The 19,711-nt window shown below is 39.3% G+C and overlaps 1 protein-coding gene across 1 annotated transcript in view; it reads left to right on the top strand.

Moving 5' to 3' along the window:
• Positions 1–217: 217 nt before the first annotated feature.
• The window catches only part of LOC136879309 (BTB/POZ domain-containing protein 3), a 62,854-nt gene continuing 43,360 nt past the window's right edge, over positions 218–19,711 (top strand). The window contains exon 1 of the mRNA XM_068228963.1: positions 218–497. Coding sequence (XP_068085064.1) covers positions 390–497 — 108 coding nt within the window. The 5' untranslated portion in view covers positions 218–389. The remainder of the gene's footprint in view (positions 498–19,711) is intronic.

Below are 19,711 nucleotides of genomic sequence, written 5' to 3'. Positions count from 1 at the left end.
TAGGTAGGATTTAAGCGAGAAAAAAATCAGCTTGACGACAGATGTGGTTCTTTCTGCAGTGATTGACGGATTCACCGGCTCTACTCATTACTAGGTACTTAGGGATTTTACTGCATGCGTATTGGTAGCGCTGTCTGTGCTGTAGTTCTGCTGAGGTGCTGAGCAGTGTTATTTAAAACGCATGCGCTTTCATTGGCGAGCAGCACTTATTCCGGTGAGCAGTTTCAGTGTTTAACTGTGCATTTGGTATATATTAGCAAGGAAGTGAAGGCTATTGGAGAGCTATTGAGACGCGTAGTCTGTCTATCAGCAGGAGGTCATTTCGTTGATCTGTAGTAATTGGTGTATCCGTGCTTCTGAGGTTATCTCTAACCATCAAAAGGAATACAATGGAACAACAGGTCAGCCTTAGTGGTTCCACAATAAACGAAAGATCACAGAGCTTGCTTGAGACAGGTCTCGGCAGTAACTGCATATTCATTGTTGGCGAATCTAAGGTACGTAGTACGTAGTATCGGTAGCTCTTAGTGTTGGAAGTGCTTATTTTATAACCACACAATGCGTAATATAAGATATATTTATTTATATTTCATTAAATAGAATATCATAAAGTCCGACCATTTGGCTGAATGGTCAGGTCTTCAGTTCAGAGGGTCCCGGGTTCGATTCCCGGCTGGGTCGGGATTTTAATCTCACATTGATTAATTCTTCTGGCCCGGGGACTGGGTGTTTGTGTTTGTCTCAACACTTTCCTCTTCATATTCAGACAACACACTACACTGCCAAACACCACAGAAACACGCAATAGTGACTACATCCCTCCATATGGCGTCAGAAAGGGCATCCGGCCGTAAAACAGGTCCAAATCCACATGTGCGACACAATTCACACCCGCGACCCCACAGATGTGGGAAAAGCGGTAGATAAAGAAGAAATAGAATATCTTAAAAACTGACATGGAAGCTTAGTTCTGACATGAATACGCTAGAAGGAATGAATAGCTTATAACCAAGCAACCTTCGATCTATTTATTAAATATTCTGTACAAAATACAAACATTATAATCACGCTTTTGCAGTGTACGGTACCGTACTGTAGCCTACCCAACGCCAAAACTTTAGTACCGGTACCTACTGTACCATATCAAAGATACTGGTACTAATGATAATTCTCTATATTTTGATAACTTATTTCTGACTGAATTCTTTTAGTCTGACATTCGAGCAGACAACTACCGGTATGGTTCAGCTATCCCTACAAATAAAAAGCAAAAAAATATATCACATCAGCTTTCCTTTAAAAAATATGGTAAATTGAACCACATACTTGAAGTGCTATTATTATTATTATTATTATTATTATTATTATTATTATTATTATTATTATTATTATAATTATAAATTGAAAGACTTGAGATATCGGTACCCGGTATAATTATAGTCAGATGCCAGCTGCGAGACGTCACCTATAAAATAACTTTTAAGAAATTCTCCTTGGAATTTTGTATTAAAAAAAAAAAAAAAAAAAAATCAGTTTTCGTAGTTGGTGTATAGTAGTTGCCAGAAGTTCCGAAAGGCCCCTGGCATTCGTAATGAACACATCTCTCTTCTAAAAAGGATTTTAAGGTAAAAAAAAAAAATCATGTGTATTTCTTCACGAAGTTGTGTGTTATAAACTGGAGTGCCTACATTAGGTTTGTACTACAAACTTTAAATCGGATAATACCGAGCTCGATAGCTGCAGTCGCTTAAGTGCGGCCAGTATCCAGTATTCGGGAGATAGTGGGTTCGAGCCCCGCTGTCGGCAGCCCTGAAGATGGTTTTCCGTGGTTTTCCCATTTTCACACCAGGCAAATGCTGGGGCTGTACCTTAAATAAGGCCACGGCCACTTCCTTCCCACTTCTAGCCCTTTCCTGTCCCAAGTTATCAGTAAGGGAATTTGCAATTAGGTTTCTATTATGGTGAAGAGAGGTAAGACATGTCCTGTAATGCACTGTGAAAAATATTGCAAGTAAGGTGCTGTATATTAGTAACATTGTATCATCATTCTGAAATGTTTGGCTCAGCCCTTACCTTCTCATATAATACAGTTGAAGGGTACAAGAAATAGACTCTCTGGTCAACTCAAGTTTGATGATAGCCAACTAATTGCCTAGTGCTTTGCATTTCTAACCTCTCAGCAACATCACTTGAATTCTCCTCGTCCACATGACTCTTACAAGAGTAATTTTTCTAATGTCTTTTTCCTTCCCTAAACATGTGTACAGTCTACCAAAGTGCCATCTTTCATTCTTCGAAGGACCTGAATTATTTGATCTTTCCTCCGATTAGTGTTAACATGTTGAGGTCCACAGCAGACACTGGTGTCTATTTATGGACTTCCTGCTAGGCCATGGCGGATATGGGTGTCCGCTGGCTCAAAATTGGTAAAGTAAACTCAGTAATGTGCTGAATGTGTACAACACAACACTTCAAGTAGCCCCATGCACATTCAGCACATGACTGGGCGCGTACGCTAGGGTCCACTAGAGCAACCGCCTTGGCCCCAGCCAACGTAAGTTTCCCAACAGGCCTGAGCAGACACCGGTGTCCACCTTAATTTATTCTAGTTTTTGATTTTAATTTTTACTTTTGCATTAAAAGCATGGTAGAATATTGCTACTGTAACACCAGAGAGGATGTTAATTTTTACTTTTGCATTAAAAGCATGGTAGAATATTGCTACTGTAACACCAGAGAGCAAAAATACAGTTTTGGCCCACAGAGCAAACTTTCAAAATTTTGCTTGACGCTCAATGTGTTAAGAGAGTAGAGTATGGTCGAACAGTGGTACTTTCTCTTTAACAAGTTCAGTAGTAGAAAACTGTTTATCTAGCCCAAAATAGGGCAGGGTCTTATCCAGATAACAGATAATCCAAAAAAATGAAAATTCTGAAATCAAAATTAAATAATTTCTAGACAATGCATGGGGCAGCAGTGTTCAATGAAAATGAAGATCCACAGCCTGTTTCCAGTCATTCGACTGGGTCAAGAATGGAATGAATGAAGCCCCCATCTAGCGGCGAGGATAGGTATTGTGCCAGCTGCCGAAGCCTGTCACACTCCTCTGGGGCAATGCTAAATGATTGACAGATGAAATGAAATGTTAATGGGGAGTGTTGCTGGAATCAAAGATGACAGGAAAAACTGGAGTACCCGGAGAAAAACCTATCCTGCCTCTGCTTTGTCCAGCACAAATCTCACATGGAGTGACTGGGATTTGAACCACAGTATCCAGTGGTGAGAGGCCGGCTTGAGGTACGGAGGCTTCCAGTGTTCAATATCTCATTTTAAATGGGGAAGGGCCAAAGTATCAAAGAGGCAGTTTCATGTAACATTGGTCCCTAGGGAAGAAAGGTAACTATTTCTTCTCTTTTACTACTGAAGGAACAGTGGGGATTTATAGCACGGTCAACTAGATAAGCTATGCTCTTTATACCAGCCTAGGCAATAGTTTGTGAAGTCTATTATAAAGCTGAAATCGGAAAGTATCTCCTCAACACCACTAGGGTGTTGGTCACTAAGTCAGATTAGTGTTCGCCTGTTAAGGGAAGTACAAAATGAAAACCCATGTTTCAATGGCAACTGCTAACAGTGATTGGTACAGTAGATGACAATTCTGATATACTGTATATTGTCAGAACTACACAATAATAGAATAGAATACTTCCATTTCCTAGTTCTGGATCGCCTATGGGAATCAACATCTATATCATCTGATGGCCAGGCAGGCATCGATTTTTGGTAAAGAGACACTCTCATAGTACATTGGCACTGCTGGTGGCTACAATTAGCCTACGCAGTGGCCTCCAAGGTATGCACTGGCCAGCGTCTTGGTAGGTGTGCTAGGTACCAGCTGATGAGCCTAACCTAGCACATGAGGGCAAAACGCTGGCAACCAGGAATGAGTTAGCTGGAAAATTTATAATGACCAATAATGGACCATTTATATTGGTATTATAAATTTACTCATTTGGGACAAATATTTCAGATTCCCTATGGGAATCAACATCTATATCATCTGGAGGCCAAGCAGGCATCAATTTTTGGTAAAGAGACAATGTCTCACATAGTGCATTGACACTGCCGGTGGCTACAATTAGCCTGTGCATTGGCCTCCATGGTATGCAATAGCCAGCGTCTTGGTAGGTGTGCTAGGTACCAACTGATGAGCCCAACCTAGCACACGAGGGCGAAACGCTGGCAACCAGGAATGTGTTAGCTGAAAAATTTATAATGTCCAATAACGGACCATTTGTATTGGTATTACATACCACTTAGTCGAGCAGCACGTCTTCTTTCTTCCAAGTCCAAACTTTGCAACATTTTTGTAACACTACTCTTTTGTTGGAAATCACCCAGAACAAATCGAGCTGCTTTTCTTTGGATTTTTTCCAGTTCTTGAATCAGGTAATCCTGGCGAGGGTCCCATACACTGGAACCATACTCTAGTTGGGGTCTTACCAGAGACTTATATGCCCTCTCCTTTACATCCTTACCACAACCCCTAAACACCCTCATAACCATGTGCAGAGATCTGTACCCTTTATTTACAATTCCATTTATGTGATTACCCCAATGAAGATCTTTCCTTATATTAACATCTAGATACTTACAATGATCCCCAAAAGGAACTTTCACCCCATCAATGCAGTAATTAAAACTGAGAGGACTTTTCTTATTTGTGAAACTCACAACCTGACTTTTAACCCGTTTATCAATATACCATTGCCTGCTGTCCATCTCACAACATTATCGAGGTCACGTTGCAGTTGCTCACAATCTTGTAACTTATTTATTACTCTATACAGAATAACATCATCTTGTAAAGCACATTGTATTGTTTCATTATTATTGTTTCTTGTTGCAGTCTAAAACATATTTCCTGATCTTCTGAGATAAAAAATTGTTCATGCTATTACCCTAAAATTTATTCTCATGAACAATTTTATTTTACAGAGAAAAAATTATTCATGCTATTACCCTAAAATTTATTCTCATGAACAATTTTTCTTTCAGAAGAAGATGAAGAAATGTGTTTTATACTGCAATATGAAACATTACTGTTGGCATTTTAATGTAGATTTTTATGTAGACAATTTGTTTTAACGTGAATGTTCGTTTTGATGTTATTATGTGTTTTAGATTTATGTTAGGAATTTTGAGATTTTATTAGTCGCTGAAGAAGAGAATATATCTGTTCTTGAGACATGTATGATGTTAGGATGCAGAAAATGAGTTAACATATACTCATCATCATCATCATCATCCTAAACCATCTCCCCACCGAGCTCGATAGCTGTAGTCGCTTAAGTGCGGCCAGTATCCAGTATGTAGGATGCTAAAAGGTTTGTTTTATCACCTATTCAATACATAAAAATTTTACAAATTAGGAATTTATTATTGATTCCACTTGAGACATGTTTCGCCCTTCATTGAGGGCATCATCAGTCAAATTATCACCTCAAGGCAAAAAATCAGGTACCTGGTTAGTAGTTGACATGCACAAATTAATACATATTATTAATACACATTACAAAATTAAGTATGAGAAACAGTTGTACAATAGTGATGGTTGAACATATAGGTTTATAGAATAAGAAGTCAGCACCAATGCGTAAAATTAAAATAGTAGAGTTCGGCAGTGGTGCTCTGGAGAACAGTTGACGCAATCATAGGAAAATATAAAGTTTTAAAAATATTTACATTATAACAATCAAGGGAGAAAAGGTGTAGTGTTCGGCGTCAATGTTTGTAACCAAAAATTAATGTCAAAGGTTGGTAACTATACAGTATTTACATTGTCCAATTGAACAGTTGAGATAAAGTTTTAAAAATATTTACATTATAACATTCAGGGGAGAAAGGGTGTAGTGCTCAGCGTCAATGTTTGTAATAAAAAATAATGTCAATGGTTGGTAACTATATAGTAATTACATTGTCTAATTGAACAGTTGAGAATTTTACAATTATATACATATTTACACAAGAGCAGCTTGGTGAGCAAGGATTTAAAAAAAAAAAAAAAAAAAAAAAAAAAAAAAAAAAAAAAATTCTAGTACCAAGTGCGTCCTGATGTTTTAAAGGTTGGAAGAAGAAATTAGCATTGACATTTCAGAAATATGTAGAGAGGTTTATCTTAGTTAAAATCACCGGGGGTAGGGAAATATTTCATAGCCAAATGAGGTTTTATAGGCATCAAGCTGAAAGTTGTCTGGTTGCAGCACTGAGATCGGTACGGAGATTGGTCAGTGTGGATGGAGATTCATGGGTATTCCGTGCGTTTGAATGGCAACAATGGTGACAGTTATTTGTGGGTAGTTGCTAATTAGGAATATGTTGCGGGTTGAAACTTTCGCTTATTCTTTTAGTTGACTTCTGTAGCTTCGAATGTTACGTGAAGACATCAGTGTGAGATGCCAGTGAGACAAATTGATATTATTCCGTGGAATAAAGTATGGCGGACTACGGGATGAAGTTATTGTTTTTTACTGGTCTGGTGAGATAGAATAGAGTTGCTTGAGTTGTGAACTGCACTGGAGAGATTAGAATGTATACGGCAACTGCAGAGTCAGAGCGTTGTAGCTGGGGTGAGGCATCTTCTCATTCTGACTGCGAAGAGGAGCCGTAGTGGCACGCCATATTCGTGCCGATGTGCGCTGGGTTCTGGCTGTTGAAAGTTTTATTGTATGAAGTGAAAGTTATCTGTAATTGAGATGTTAATAGTATTGGTTGGTGTGTAAGAAAGGTTTATGGTAAGTAATGAAGAGTGAATGTTATGTTACATACCTGATGTGTCGCTGAGAGGTAATTGTTGATGAGTATTGGTGGACTATGAAGGTTATTACAAACATTGACGCTGAGCACTACACCCTTTCTCCCCTGAATGTTATAATGTAAATATTTTTAAAACTTTATCTCAACTGTTCAATTGGACAATGTAAATACTGTATAGTTACCAACCTTTGACATTAATTTTTGGTTACAAACATTGACACCGAACACTACACCTTTTCTCCCTTGATTGTTATAATGTAAATATTTTTAAAACTTTATATTTTCCTATGATTGCGTCAACTGTTCTCCAGAGCACCACTGCCGAACTCTTACTATTTTAATTTTACGCATTGGTGCTGACTTCTTATTCTATAAACCTATATGTTCAACCATCACTATTGTACAACTGTTTCTCATACTTAATTTTGTAATGTGTATTAATAATATGTATTAATTTGTGCATGTCAACTACTAACCAGGTACCTGATTTTTTGCCTTGAGGTGATAATTTGACTGATGATGCCCTCAATGAAGGGCGAAACATGTCTCAAGTGGAATCAATAATAAATTCCTAATTTGTAAAATTTTTATGTATTGAATAAGTGATAAAACAAACCTTTTAGCATCCTACATTCAGTATCTTCAATACGGATAACAATGATTTTTATCACTTGCAACAGTATCCAGTAATCGGGAGATAGTGGGTTCGAACCCCACTGTTGGCAGCCCTGAAAATGGTTTTCCGTGGTTTCCCATTTTCACACCAGGCAAATGTTGAGGCTGTACCTTAATTAAGGCCACGGCCGCTTCCTTCCCACTCCTAGCCCTTCCCTGTCCCATCGTCGCCAGAAGACCTACCTGTGTCGGTGCGACGTAAAAACAAGTAGAAAAGAAAAACATCTCCAGTTTCTCGGGTGTGGTATATGAGCCTCCTCCATCTCATCCTGTCCTTGTACCATTCTTCCTCCACCAACTTGTCCCAATCATGACCTCTCAGTACATCGCTCTTAACTAAATCTATCCATTTCCTTCGTGGCTTTCCCACGGGTCGTCTTCCTTCTACCTTTCTGTCAAATTCCTTCCTTGCAGTTCTGTTTACTGGCATATCCTCTTCATGTGACCAAACCACTTCAGTCTTGATATCTGAATCTTATTGAGGAGAGAATCATCTATTCCTACTTCTTCTCTAATTTTCTCATTCCTAATCTTCTCTTTCCTGATTTTCTGGAAATAACCCTACTCCTTATGGGTGGGGTTAACTTCCAATAAGTAACCAGGGGAACCTGACCCCTACAGAGCGCGTCCCTAGGTGGCGGATAGGGGGCCCCTACAGTATGTAGGGCTGGTTGAAATAACCAATACAACCCACGGACCAACAGGTAACCCAATTCTTGGGGGTTTTAAAATACTGGGACACCCTCTCTCCAGGGGTCATAAATATGGAGGGCCCTTGCCCTGGGTTAAGGGTGAAGACCTCAACGGCATCTACGGCAGAGAAGATGGACTTCGGTACGGTGGAGATGGCGGAAGTGGCAACCCATCCTTCTGGGGTGTACAGATGGAACCTACTGCCTTGTAGGACGAGGAAGGCATCCTCAAAGGCTAAGGGAGTAAACCCTGAAAGAAAATCCTCTTATGCGTTAGGCCTAGCAAGTCAGCAGGAGAGTATTGAGTACAGTCGCTTTCAATAAGAAAAAAGAGCCTTAACATGTACTATTGTATATTAATTGTTTTGACAGGCGGACCATACCTTAGTCCTGTTTCACACGTTTGATGAATAGGAACTGGGAGTTGGAGGGAATCAAAGGAATGCTGGGGAAGAAAACTGTTTCTCCCACACTACATCCTGTTAAGATGGTTACTAGAATTGCAGCCTGGTGCCATTACAAAGCTTAGGAGAGATCAGATTCCATAGCAACAATATAGTGCTCCAACTTTTGGTCTGAGATTGTGAAGTGGAAAACCTTGTGAATTTAACATGTGGAGAAACTTCACAGGGTAGTGGACCATATCCTATATCTCCACCATGGAGTCCACAGACATATCTCACCATCTTAGTAGGAATTTTGTCCAATAAGTAATCACTGATGCTTGCTGCAGTGTCATTCTTAGGCGTGAGAATACCTTTCTCGTTAAGGTGATTTGGCCAGCCACTCAGTGTTGTACATTAAGTAAAGGAATTAAAAAAAAAACAGGACCATCTCCGTTTGTGGGTACAACATGGCGAGATACCATTATGCTGCCAATAGCAACGAGCTCCATGCCTAATGAATGCTATTATGGAGAAGAAAAGGAAACTAGTGTCAGCTATGAGAAATAGGAACTGCAGTCTGTAGGACCGCAGGTAAACAGAAAGGAAAATCTGGTAGAACAACTTTAGCATTGTGACCAAAATCAGTCTGAAGAGATGGGAAGTGTAAAGAATAAAGGGAAAAAATAAGAGAAGAGAAGATAAGAAGATGTGTATCACAAATAACATTTTCTTCAATGAGCTATATGAAGCTGTATGATAGAACTCTGAAGCACATCCGATCGTACTGCTGTAAATGAGACAGCTTCATGCAGAAGCTTGTCTATGCTTTTCTAGGTATAGAAGATATGGGAAAGAAAAGGAAAATAGATTAGAGCACACAGGAGTTCTCAGAAAGCCTTGTTCAACTATATCATCGTGACCAACAAAGAGCCTGCATGGGTTTGGCCATGTAGCTATCAGATTGCTTTCAGGAGATAGTGGATTCGAACCCCACTGTCGCTTCCTTCCCACTCCTAGCCATTTCCTATCCCATCATTGCCATGTAAAGCAAATTGTAAAAGATGATGATGATGCTTGTTGTTTAAAGGGGCCTAACATCGAAGGTCATCGGCCCCAAATTGTAAAAGAAAATAGCATTGTGACTAAAATAAGTCTGTAAAGGTGGAAAGTATTAAGAATAAAAGATGATGTGTATGATGAATTATAGTTCAATGAACAGTTTAAAATTATCTGATAGAATGCAGAACATCTGATTGTATTGCTGTAAATGAGACAACATGGCAGTGAGCATTGTCAAATTCTCTCTCAGAATAATATATTTGCAGAAATTTTCTGGAAGTCCATTCATATTAATGTTACAAGGATAAATTAAACAACAAAATAGTAATATCTTGATGAGTGTGAGTTTTTGTTGATACTTCCCCTTTTCCTTGGATACCGTATCTATGTGGCATCTATACCAGTTAATAATTGTTGATAATTCCATTTTTGCAGGTTGCCTTTTTAAGAGGTAAGTGATAAATTAAAACTGATTAATTGGATTTGGTATGTTAAACACAATGCAATGAGACAAAATAATCTTCACAGGTTTCTCAACCAAATATTGTTAAGATGCAATGGATTCCTTAGGTCACAATAGACAGTCTCATGAGCCCAGTTCTAAAGAAAAAATTGAAAAGTAAAGGCAAAGTAGCCCTAAAATTTGAAATGACCATTTATAATAATTATGCAGGTTATGTTGTACAAGTTCTTACAATGCTCATTCATCACTATCTTCGCCATCAGTCTCGGGTAAAACATCTTTGACTGTTGACTTATTTGGCAGCCCCAGATATTCTGAATGATATCTCTGTGGTATGATTCCTTTCACACATATTTTTCCGAGGATATTGGTAACCTGGATGTGTAAAGTTTTGTTGGGCAAACTATTTGGGAGAACATTCGAGGTTGACTTTTTTTTTGGGGCCGATGACCTAGATGTTAGGCCCCTTTAAACAACAAGTGTCATCATCATCATCATTATCATTTTTTTCTTCTGGTAAGACTGTGTTGAGTGCTTGGGAACTGAGCGAGTTGGCCATGCGGTTAGGGTCATGCAGCTATGAGCTTTTATTTGGGAGATAGTGGGTTTGAATCCCACCATCTGCAGCCCTGAAGATGGTTTTCCATAGTTTCCCATTTTCACACCAGGCAAATCCTGGAGCTGTACTTTAATTAAGGTCATAGCTGCTACCTTCCCATACTTAGCATTTTCCCATCCTTCAATCACCAAAAACCTTTGATGTGTTAGTGCGATGATAAAACAAGTAGGAGGAAAAGAGTGTTTGTAGCCATGGAATACTTAAGTAGCATTGCTTTATCACCATATTTAAAACTTGTGCTTCTTATATTAGTAAGATAGAATTTTGTGCCATCTTCACAAAGTGTAGTTGTTTTGGGAAAAGTGCTTTTCTTTTACACAGTCCCATGCTAGAAAGTCCTTGTGAGTTCTTACCTCAACTTAGTATGAATGAGGTGCCACTCTTGAATTTTCTATTCGAATAGGTCATTCAGAAGGTGCCTAGAAAACTTTATTTCCTGCATACTTTTCAATACCAGAATGTACAGAGTCCACAGGCATATATGAATGTCCTGATAGTAGATAGTTGATTGTTATGTTTTTCACACAAACAGCAATGTTTAGAAAATGCTTGATCATAAAGAGTACAAGGTGATTCTTATTCTGGCCTGGGAAATTGTTACAATACAAAGCTAATAAAACTACATCTCCTCTTTCTTCAGTTTTTAGAAGATAATCATAGAAGTGAGTGTCTATTTAATTTCCCCCTCTTTTAGCATCACATTCACCACAAACATCTTCTCACTTCTTCTTCTTTCCCTTTCTGCCATTAGGCATTGGGGTATTTCAGCCATTTATTAAAGTTTCTTCTGTCGTGCGCTATTCTCTGATCCTCGCCCAGGGTCTTCCCTCGCTTCCTGATCAGTCCCAAGATGTACTCCTCCCATTCAATCTGTGGTCTCCCTCGTGTTCTTCTTCCTGTTGGTCTGGCTCGCCACACCTGCTTCGCTTTCCTTTCAACTTCCATTCTTTCTAGGTGACTGATCCAGCCCAATCCTCTCCTCTCAATGACATCCATTATTGGCTCCTGGTGAAGCTCATCTCTTACTGTGGTGTTTCTAATATGGTCTCTTAGAGTTTTCCCGGCAACTTTCCGTAAATATCTCATCTCAGCAGCAACCAGACGGCTTTCCAGCTTTTTATGCACTGTCCAACTCTCTGCGCCATACAGGAGGGTTGGCAGATACACAGCATGATATACCCGCATTTTTGTGTTTCTAATAATTTCTTTCTTCCCTATGATTGTGTTGTTTATACCGTAGTAAACTCGATTTGCTTTTCTAATTCTGTTGTTTATTTCTGCCTCTAATTTTCTGTCCTCTCTGAAAATGGTGCCCAGATACTCAATTTGTTCTACTTGCTCAATATCCTCATTGTTCCATTGATCTGAAGCTGCACATTTTCTCCTTTGGTGAACTGCATGACCTTGGTTTTGCTCGCATTCACTTCCATCCCACAGCCCAGTCTGTAAAAGCTTGTTGAAGATCCTCCTCTTTCCCAGCCAAAATTGGAATATCATCTGCATAGACCAAGGATTGGACATATATTGGTCTCATGTTCCAGTTGCCAACCTTAATTCTTTTAGATCATCTTTTACACTGCTTAGTGACTTGGTTCATGAAGATCACAAAGAGAAGAGGGCTCAAGCTTCACCCTGCTTTACTCCCTTCACCATTTCATATTCCCTAGAGCATTAACCAGCTATTCTCACCACTCCTTGGACTGTATTGTACATGCTCCTAATGCGGCATAAGAGAGTCTTGGTTACCTTTTCCTCTTCAAGTGTTGCCCAAAGCTGTTCCATGGGGACCGAGTCAAAAGCGGCCTTTAGGTCGACAAATGCTGCTAGAACATCCTTCCCATGACTAAGTCGTTTCTTTATAACGGTCCTTAGTGTGTATATATGGTCGTGTGTTTGTCGATTTGGCTTGAAAGCACACTGTTCTTCTCCCAATTTTTCCTCTACTTCTTGTCTCGCCCTCCTCTCCATTATTCGAGAGTATATGTTTCCAGCCACATTGCTCGGTAGTTTGCACAGTCCAGATTGCTGCCCTTCATATGGATAGGAACAATAATGTTCTCCCAATCCTTTGGAATCTTCTGAATGCTCCATGCTTGCTGGTATATCCTTGTTGTCCATTTCCCCACACCATCTCCTTCATACTTCATCAATTCCAGTGAAATTCTATCCCAACCAGCTGCCTTGCTCACCTTCATTTCGGTGATAGCCTCTTTTACTTCACTCTGCATAATTGTCTCCCCTTCTTCTAGTTCTTCTTCTGCCCCATTACCAGAGTCATGTTGTGAATTCTGGTCTGCATGAAACACGTCCTCATAAGTGCTCCACGTATCAAGAATGCCCCGTGGCCTCGTTTGGATCTTCTGGTTCCTGTCTTTAATGTTTCTGATTCTCTTTCCAGTTTTGCCTTGGAGGGATCTTGGTATCTTCCAAAACTTCTTCTGATTATTTCTGTATTCTGATTCCATTTCCTCACCAAATTTCTTCCAGTTCCTTTCTTTTGCCTCTTGTACTTGTCACTTAGCTTCATTACGTGCTTCAACATAATTCCTCCAGTCCTCTACCCTTCTTGTTCTCATGTACTTCTTCTATGCTGCCTTTTTCCTCCTTACACCTTCCTGGACTTCCTCAGTCCTCCACTTTGTTCGTTTCCCACAGATCTCTTCTGCTACTTGGATAATATTCTTCTTAAATTCCCTCCATCTCTCCTCTAAGTTCCAGCCTCTCTCAGGTTCTTCTCTTTCTGTTTGCTGAAGTTTTCCCCCCAACTTTTGAACATAATTCTGCCTTACCTCTTCCTCTCTGAATGCAGAAATTCTTACTGTCTTGAATCGATGGTGAGAGAGTGTGGGTGTAGCCTTAAACCTTGTTTTCATAACCAGAAGCTGATGTTCTGTACTCATTTCTGCACTGCGGAAGACCCTTACATCTAGTGCTGTAAAAGTCATGTTCTTGGTGTAACAAAAGTAGTCAATGCAACTCTTTACTCCTCAGCCTACTGCCTCAAAACTTAATTTATGGACACTTTTATGGGGGGAAAGAGGTGTTGCCAATCCTTAGATCGTTATCAATACAGAATTCCAACATTCTTTCACCATTGGTATTGATGGTACGTTCTGCTACAAGTTGGCCCATATATTCATGTCCTCAGTGTAACCTATTTCCAATCCTAGCATTCCAGTCCCCCATCACAATAACATGTCTGGCTTTATCTATAACTTTTTGCATTTGAACATAGAATTGCTCCTTATCTACTTCTTGCATATCTTCAGAAGGGGCATAGACCTGCACTAGCGTAATTCTTCTGGTTCCACATCCACTGCGATAAGTCTGGAGTTAATAGGTTCCCATCCTGTCACTTTGTTTTCCACTGCTTCGGACATAATGATGGCTACTCCTTCTCTTGCCCGTTCATTCCTGCTGACTCCTGAGTATCTCATTACATGTCCCTTATCCAAATTTATTTGGCCACTACCTTTTCTCTTGGTTTCACTGACTCCCAAGTATGGCAAGCTTGTACTTCTCCATTTCTTCCAATGTTTCTCCAGTACCTTCTTCCCCGACAGCGAGGTCACATTCCATGTACCAATTCTCATATACCGTTTCGCGCCAGGTTGTTTCCTTGATATCTGTTCAGCTACTTTCATGTTTCTCTTAATAGTTAATTTCGCTCCATGTGGATTATTAGCCCTACGGAAGCTAGTATGATGAGGGGGCTGCCCTCTTAGCTGTCATGCCAGCCCATTTTCTGTCAGGGTATCTTCCCTTAGCCTTTGGGGTCCTCTTCCTGTCTGCAAGGCAGCAGTTTGTGGTTCGCAGTTCCTCCGCTGTTGAGGTGTTTACAAGGTTCCTTCTTCTGTCTTCGTAGCCATTGACTGCCAACCACCCCAAACATAACAAAACGCATTTAGTGTGCTGCTCTTGTACATAGTGAAATTATAAACTGCGTATTTTCTGACACTGATTTTCTCCATAAGGAGTGTTTAAAACTTTCTGTAGGTCAAACGAGCAACACAGAAAGCCATCTTTCCCACTAGATTTCTGACCACTTAAAAATTTGTCCAAAATATATTGTATTTCTGTATTAGCAAAGCAAAGTCATCTCCGTACAGGCCATGAAGGCCCTTGGAGGGGTGGAAGGTAAAGGCTTCCACTATCCGTAACCTCAGACTTGATGGGGTAGAGTGGTTAGCTCTACACCTGGCCGCCTTTGCTTCCAGGAATTAACCTGGTACTCATTTTTGGTGTAGGCTGAGTGAACCTCAAGACCATATGCACCTCCGGAAGTGGAAATCTTGTTTCTTAAATTTTTCGACTTCCTGACGGGGAATCGAACCCACGTCTTTCCAGGTGAACCGAGCACGCCTTTACTTTACTTTACTTTTTCTGTATTATGATGTACAAATTCACAGATTTTTTTTTTTTCACCTCTCAGTTATAGGTTTCTGTTCAGAAGTTAAACACAAAGTACACTTGTTTTTTGGCACATGAATGCCTATGTTATAACCATTTCTCCAAATTGTTTTGAAGATATTTCTCGAAACAAAATTATCATTATTTTCTTGGCATTTAAGTCTATAAATTCTGTAATTGTTCTCAAGAGATTTCCGTTCAGCTGAGACATACTTCTTTGTGGATGAATTTCTACAGTAGTATGACGAAATGGCTGGCAAGCTTTCAGTGAACATTTCCACTTTACGTCGCAAATTTTCAGATGTTTTATTAGCAACAGTCTACTTTCCCATCTCATCACTTTTAGCCATTTTGATGGAAGACGTATATCCCACGTATAGTGGATAAGTTTTTCAGATATATCCAAAGTTTCCAGTAATAATTTTTGACAAATTTTATTTTTATTTTCATTAACTGTCACAAAGTATTCCTTGGAATTCCTTTGTTTTATTTTTTCACATCCTCTGTCCATCTTCTTTTTCTTGGCACATTTTGTACACAATGCAGCAAACAGTCTCTCTGCCTTGTAGGATCTCCTAAAGACCAATACTCAATTAACAGTGATAATCTGTCATCTTCCGATAGTTTATTATTACAGCTGTCTGGACAGTGTGTAGATACACAGGGGTTTGGTTGTATACTTTTTACTTCTTCCTTTACCTTTGTGACTTACAAGACATTTTCCACTGTCCTATAGTTTCTTTCTCTGTGATCTGTTAATGGCTGTTTTTTCCCACTTTGTCTTCCACATTATTTTCTTCATTTGGCTGTACATCTTTGTCCACTTCATAACTTCTATCAGAACCATCATCGTTTAGCTCAAAATCAGGATCATTACCACTATCACTGTCACTAGAATAGTCAACAAGACGCCTGGAAATGTACAGAACTTTGCCTGGTATTTCTGTTCCAGTCAGCTGTAGAACACCATCCATTGAACATTCCCCAACAGTAGCAGCAATTGAGGATTAGAAATAAGGGACACAACAATTTATAGACAACAAAAAGTACTCAGAATTGAAGGATATAGTGGCCAGGGGTTGGGGGGAAGGAGAAGGAGGAGGAGGAGGAGGAGGAGGAGGTATACATCAAAACTGACAAAAATAGTTATAAAATGGTAAGTTCTTTGATATTCTCTGAGCAAATTTTGACAAAGAGGTGAAGGTTGAATTTTGAGATTTTGATTCAGTGCTATAAATAAAACTTTCACAAAAGGAACAATAATTACATATTTATTACAAAAGTATGGTGTGATTGTACAATTAAAAATCGTTTAGTATTTGACTACGCACTAACAAACTAACAGACACCAAAGAGACTGCCAGACTGACGAATGTGCGCAGCAAGTGGGTGAATCATACCTCAGTGTCTATGACCTTGGAGCAACAGTATACCTCTGCTACCCTTCCTCACAGCACATGCTACATGCTGCTGTGAGAGTCTTCACTACTTGCTGTATCGATGTACGAATGGGTTAGCCACAAAGAACGGCATTTTGTGCGTATTTCTGCTAAGAATTTTGTTAATGATTATAAAGAAATTAAAGGAAAGAATTAGTTGATAATACAACAATGCTTGTACAAATTCTTTTTAAATAATTCCTTGTTTTAGGCGGCTAAAGTGACAATATACTGTTCTCTCCACAGAACGGGGGTCCTCACGCTCCCCAATTGCCGCCACTGTTCCCCATTAACTGCAATATTGACACTGACTGCACTGGTATTGAAATAAATATGAGGTTGAAGAGTGTCCACTTCTTCCTCAAACACAGCATTGCTATTTACATTTGAAGTACTACCACTATTTATAGAATTGTTGAAAGCCTCACTATTTTTATCAAATTCACTGGCATCACTTTCTAACATTGCACTAAACACACTGTCAAATCTTGTTTCAGGTTCAATTCTAAAAAGATACAAGTAATTTTTCTCACCTTCTGGACAATGAACTTCAACATCCAGAGTTGCTGGGCAAAAGTCTACATAATGAGTTTCTTCTACCTTCATCTTCACACATATTTCCATAATTCTGTCCGGCTCCATGGCCAAATGGTTAGCGTGCTGGCCTTTGGTCACAGGGGTCCTGGGTTCGATTCCTGGCAGGTCCGGGAATTTTAACCATGATTGGTTAATTTTGCTGGCACGGGGGCGGGGTGTATGTGTCGTCTTCATCGTCATTTCATCCTCATCACAACGCGCAGGTCGCCTATGGGCGTCAAATTAAAAGACCTGCATCTGGCGAGCAGAACTTGTCCTCGGACACTCCCGGCACTAAAAGCCATTCGCCATTTCATTTCATTTTTTCCATAATTCTTTTACCTCTAGACATGATTATAGTGGTAAAACTGCACTTCTAAGAACTAGTAACTTTTAAACGGACAGCACAATCGATCATCTAACATAACACTGAGGTACAGGAAACACTCAATAAAACCTGTCAGTAGTCACTAATATATTATTTGTTATTGTAAGAATTAAATTAATATATTACTCTGTCTCACAGTGTCAACAAGAATTAACTTTCACCCCAGTAACAACTAGCAAGGAACATTACATTAAGTATAATAATAAGGCAGATGAGGTGCTACAGTACTCATATCATAATTGCTGTTTTGAAAATAACACCCTTTCTACACTTCAGGAATATTGATCACCCATTGATAATGTTCTGCTTTAAAACATTGTCTTGAATTCCATGGGGGAATATGTTAGTGCCCTTTTTACCATTTGATTCCTGACAATATTCTGAGAATTTTGGTATAATAATTGTAGACAACACCCTTCTTGCAAAATACCATCGGTATCTTCTTATTGGCCCGTTAGGCCTGTTTAAACAACAAGCAACAAGCATATCTTCTTCTTCTTCTTCTTCTTCTTCTTCTTCTTCTTCTTCATCCATTCCCTTTTCCAGATTCTCTCTGGGTAGTGTACCAAAGCCCTCCACCTTACTCGATCTTTCCACCATTCCTCTTCCAGTATTTTATTGCTATCGACTCCTCTATTTGCAATACAGTCCACAACAGAGCTCCTCCATCTCATTCTAGGATGTCCCCTCGGCCTCTTTCCAGTCTCTATATCCATGAATGTTCTCTTTTGTATTCTCTTTCCTGGCATTCTCATTATGTGTCCAAACCATTTTAGCTTTGCTATATCAATCTCTTCCTGAAGTTTACACACTCCCATGCTTCTTCTTATTTCCTCATTTCGCATTCTATCTCGTCTTGTCTTTCCCTGTATGCTCCTCAAGAACCTCATTTCAGCCTACCTGACAGTAATCCAACCAAAGTGTCTGTATGCTTCAGAATTTCTAGGATTAAAAACCTGAAAAGACATCGAAGAAATCGAGGAGGAAAGAAAGATTTTAGGAAAAATCTCGGACAAAAAAATGTACTGACACGTACTGATTATGTAGTAACAAAGAAGTATATACAGCAGGATTTCGGATACCATACACAAAGGAAGGGTCAAATCCTTCGGACATATTTCAAGAATGGCCGACTGCAGACTCGCTAAGAATTTTTTTAACCATTTCAACAAACCCAATAGCAAAGGCAATGCATGGCAAATGGTTTGTTAACACCAAGAAGGATCTGCAAGAAATGAAATCATGGATCAAAACATCCACAACAGAACCACTTTGAGAAACAAGGTACACACATCTGAGGGTTTCCTAAAGCCAGAAACAGCAACCAAGGAGAAACAACATTGGCCAGGAGAAAAGAAAGAAGCTGTAAGCAAGAGAATGAAGGAATGCTGGTGCCAATGAAAACTGAAATCATGAAGAGTAATTTACGTGGTCCATAGTTAGCCAAAATGATGATGATGATAATTTATGACATCAGCAGCCATGTGCAGGCATTTTGATTTAATGTCATCTAAGCTGCCTGCACACAATTTTGTCGTTCTGGTTTACTCTACCAGATGACAGAGTAAATGGGATCTCTCTTGGACAGTCTATGGCTGAGTCTTAATTTTGTTTGGTAAACACTAAGCATGTCACCAGAGATCTTTTACATGCTAACATTGTACAACCTGGATTGTTGAATGGACTTTTTTCCATCCTCCAAAAATCCGATTACCTCTGCCTGGTTTGAACCCTTGGTCTTGGGATCCCGAGGCCAATACTACTACTGATCCGCAGAGAGAGCTGTTATCACTAGTAGAATTTTACTCTCTGCCATCCAGCCTTAATAACTTTATAAGGAAGTTTAAATTGCAAATCTTACCTGGAATTGCTTTTAGAGGAGACATGTTCACTTCGATAGCCAGGGACCTACCACCTTACCCTCAGAAGTACTTTTACAACCTATTCAAACGTAGCATGCACCATTCTCTGTTAATTGAGCAGCTGCTATAGTTTGAGATTTGAAGCAATATTCCATTAAATTTTATCCAAGTTCTCTAGACTGGGGAAAAAAAAAAAAAAAATAAAAAATAAAATCTAGAAACAGCTAATGAACAATTTAAAACCCCAAGTAAACATTGAGACTTGATTGCAAGATCAAGACCTTCTTTAACATCAGAAGGCAAACATACTGAATAAAATTGTAGTA

This window comes from Anabrus simplex, chromosome 8 (assembly GCF_040414725.1).
Source record: "Anabrus simplex isolate iqAnaSimp1 chromosome 8, ASM4041472v1, whole genome shotgun sequence".
Classification (NCBI taxonomy): Eukaryota; Metazoa; Arthropoda; class Insecta; order Orthoptera; family Tettigoniidae; genus Anabrus; species Anabrus simplex.
Note: the sequence above shows the minus strand (reverse complement) of the source record. Positions and strands in the feature narration are given on the sequence as shown.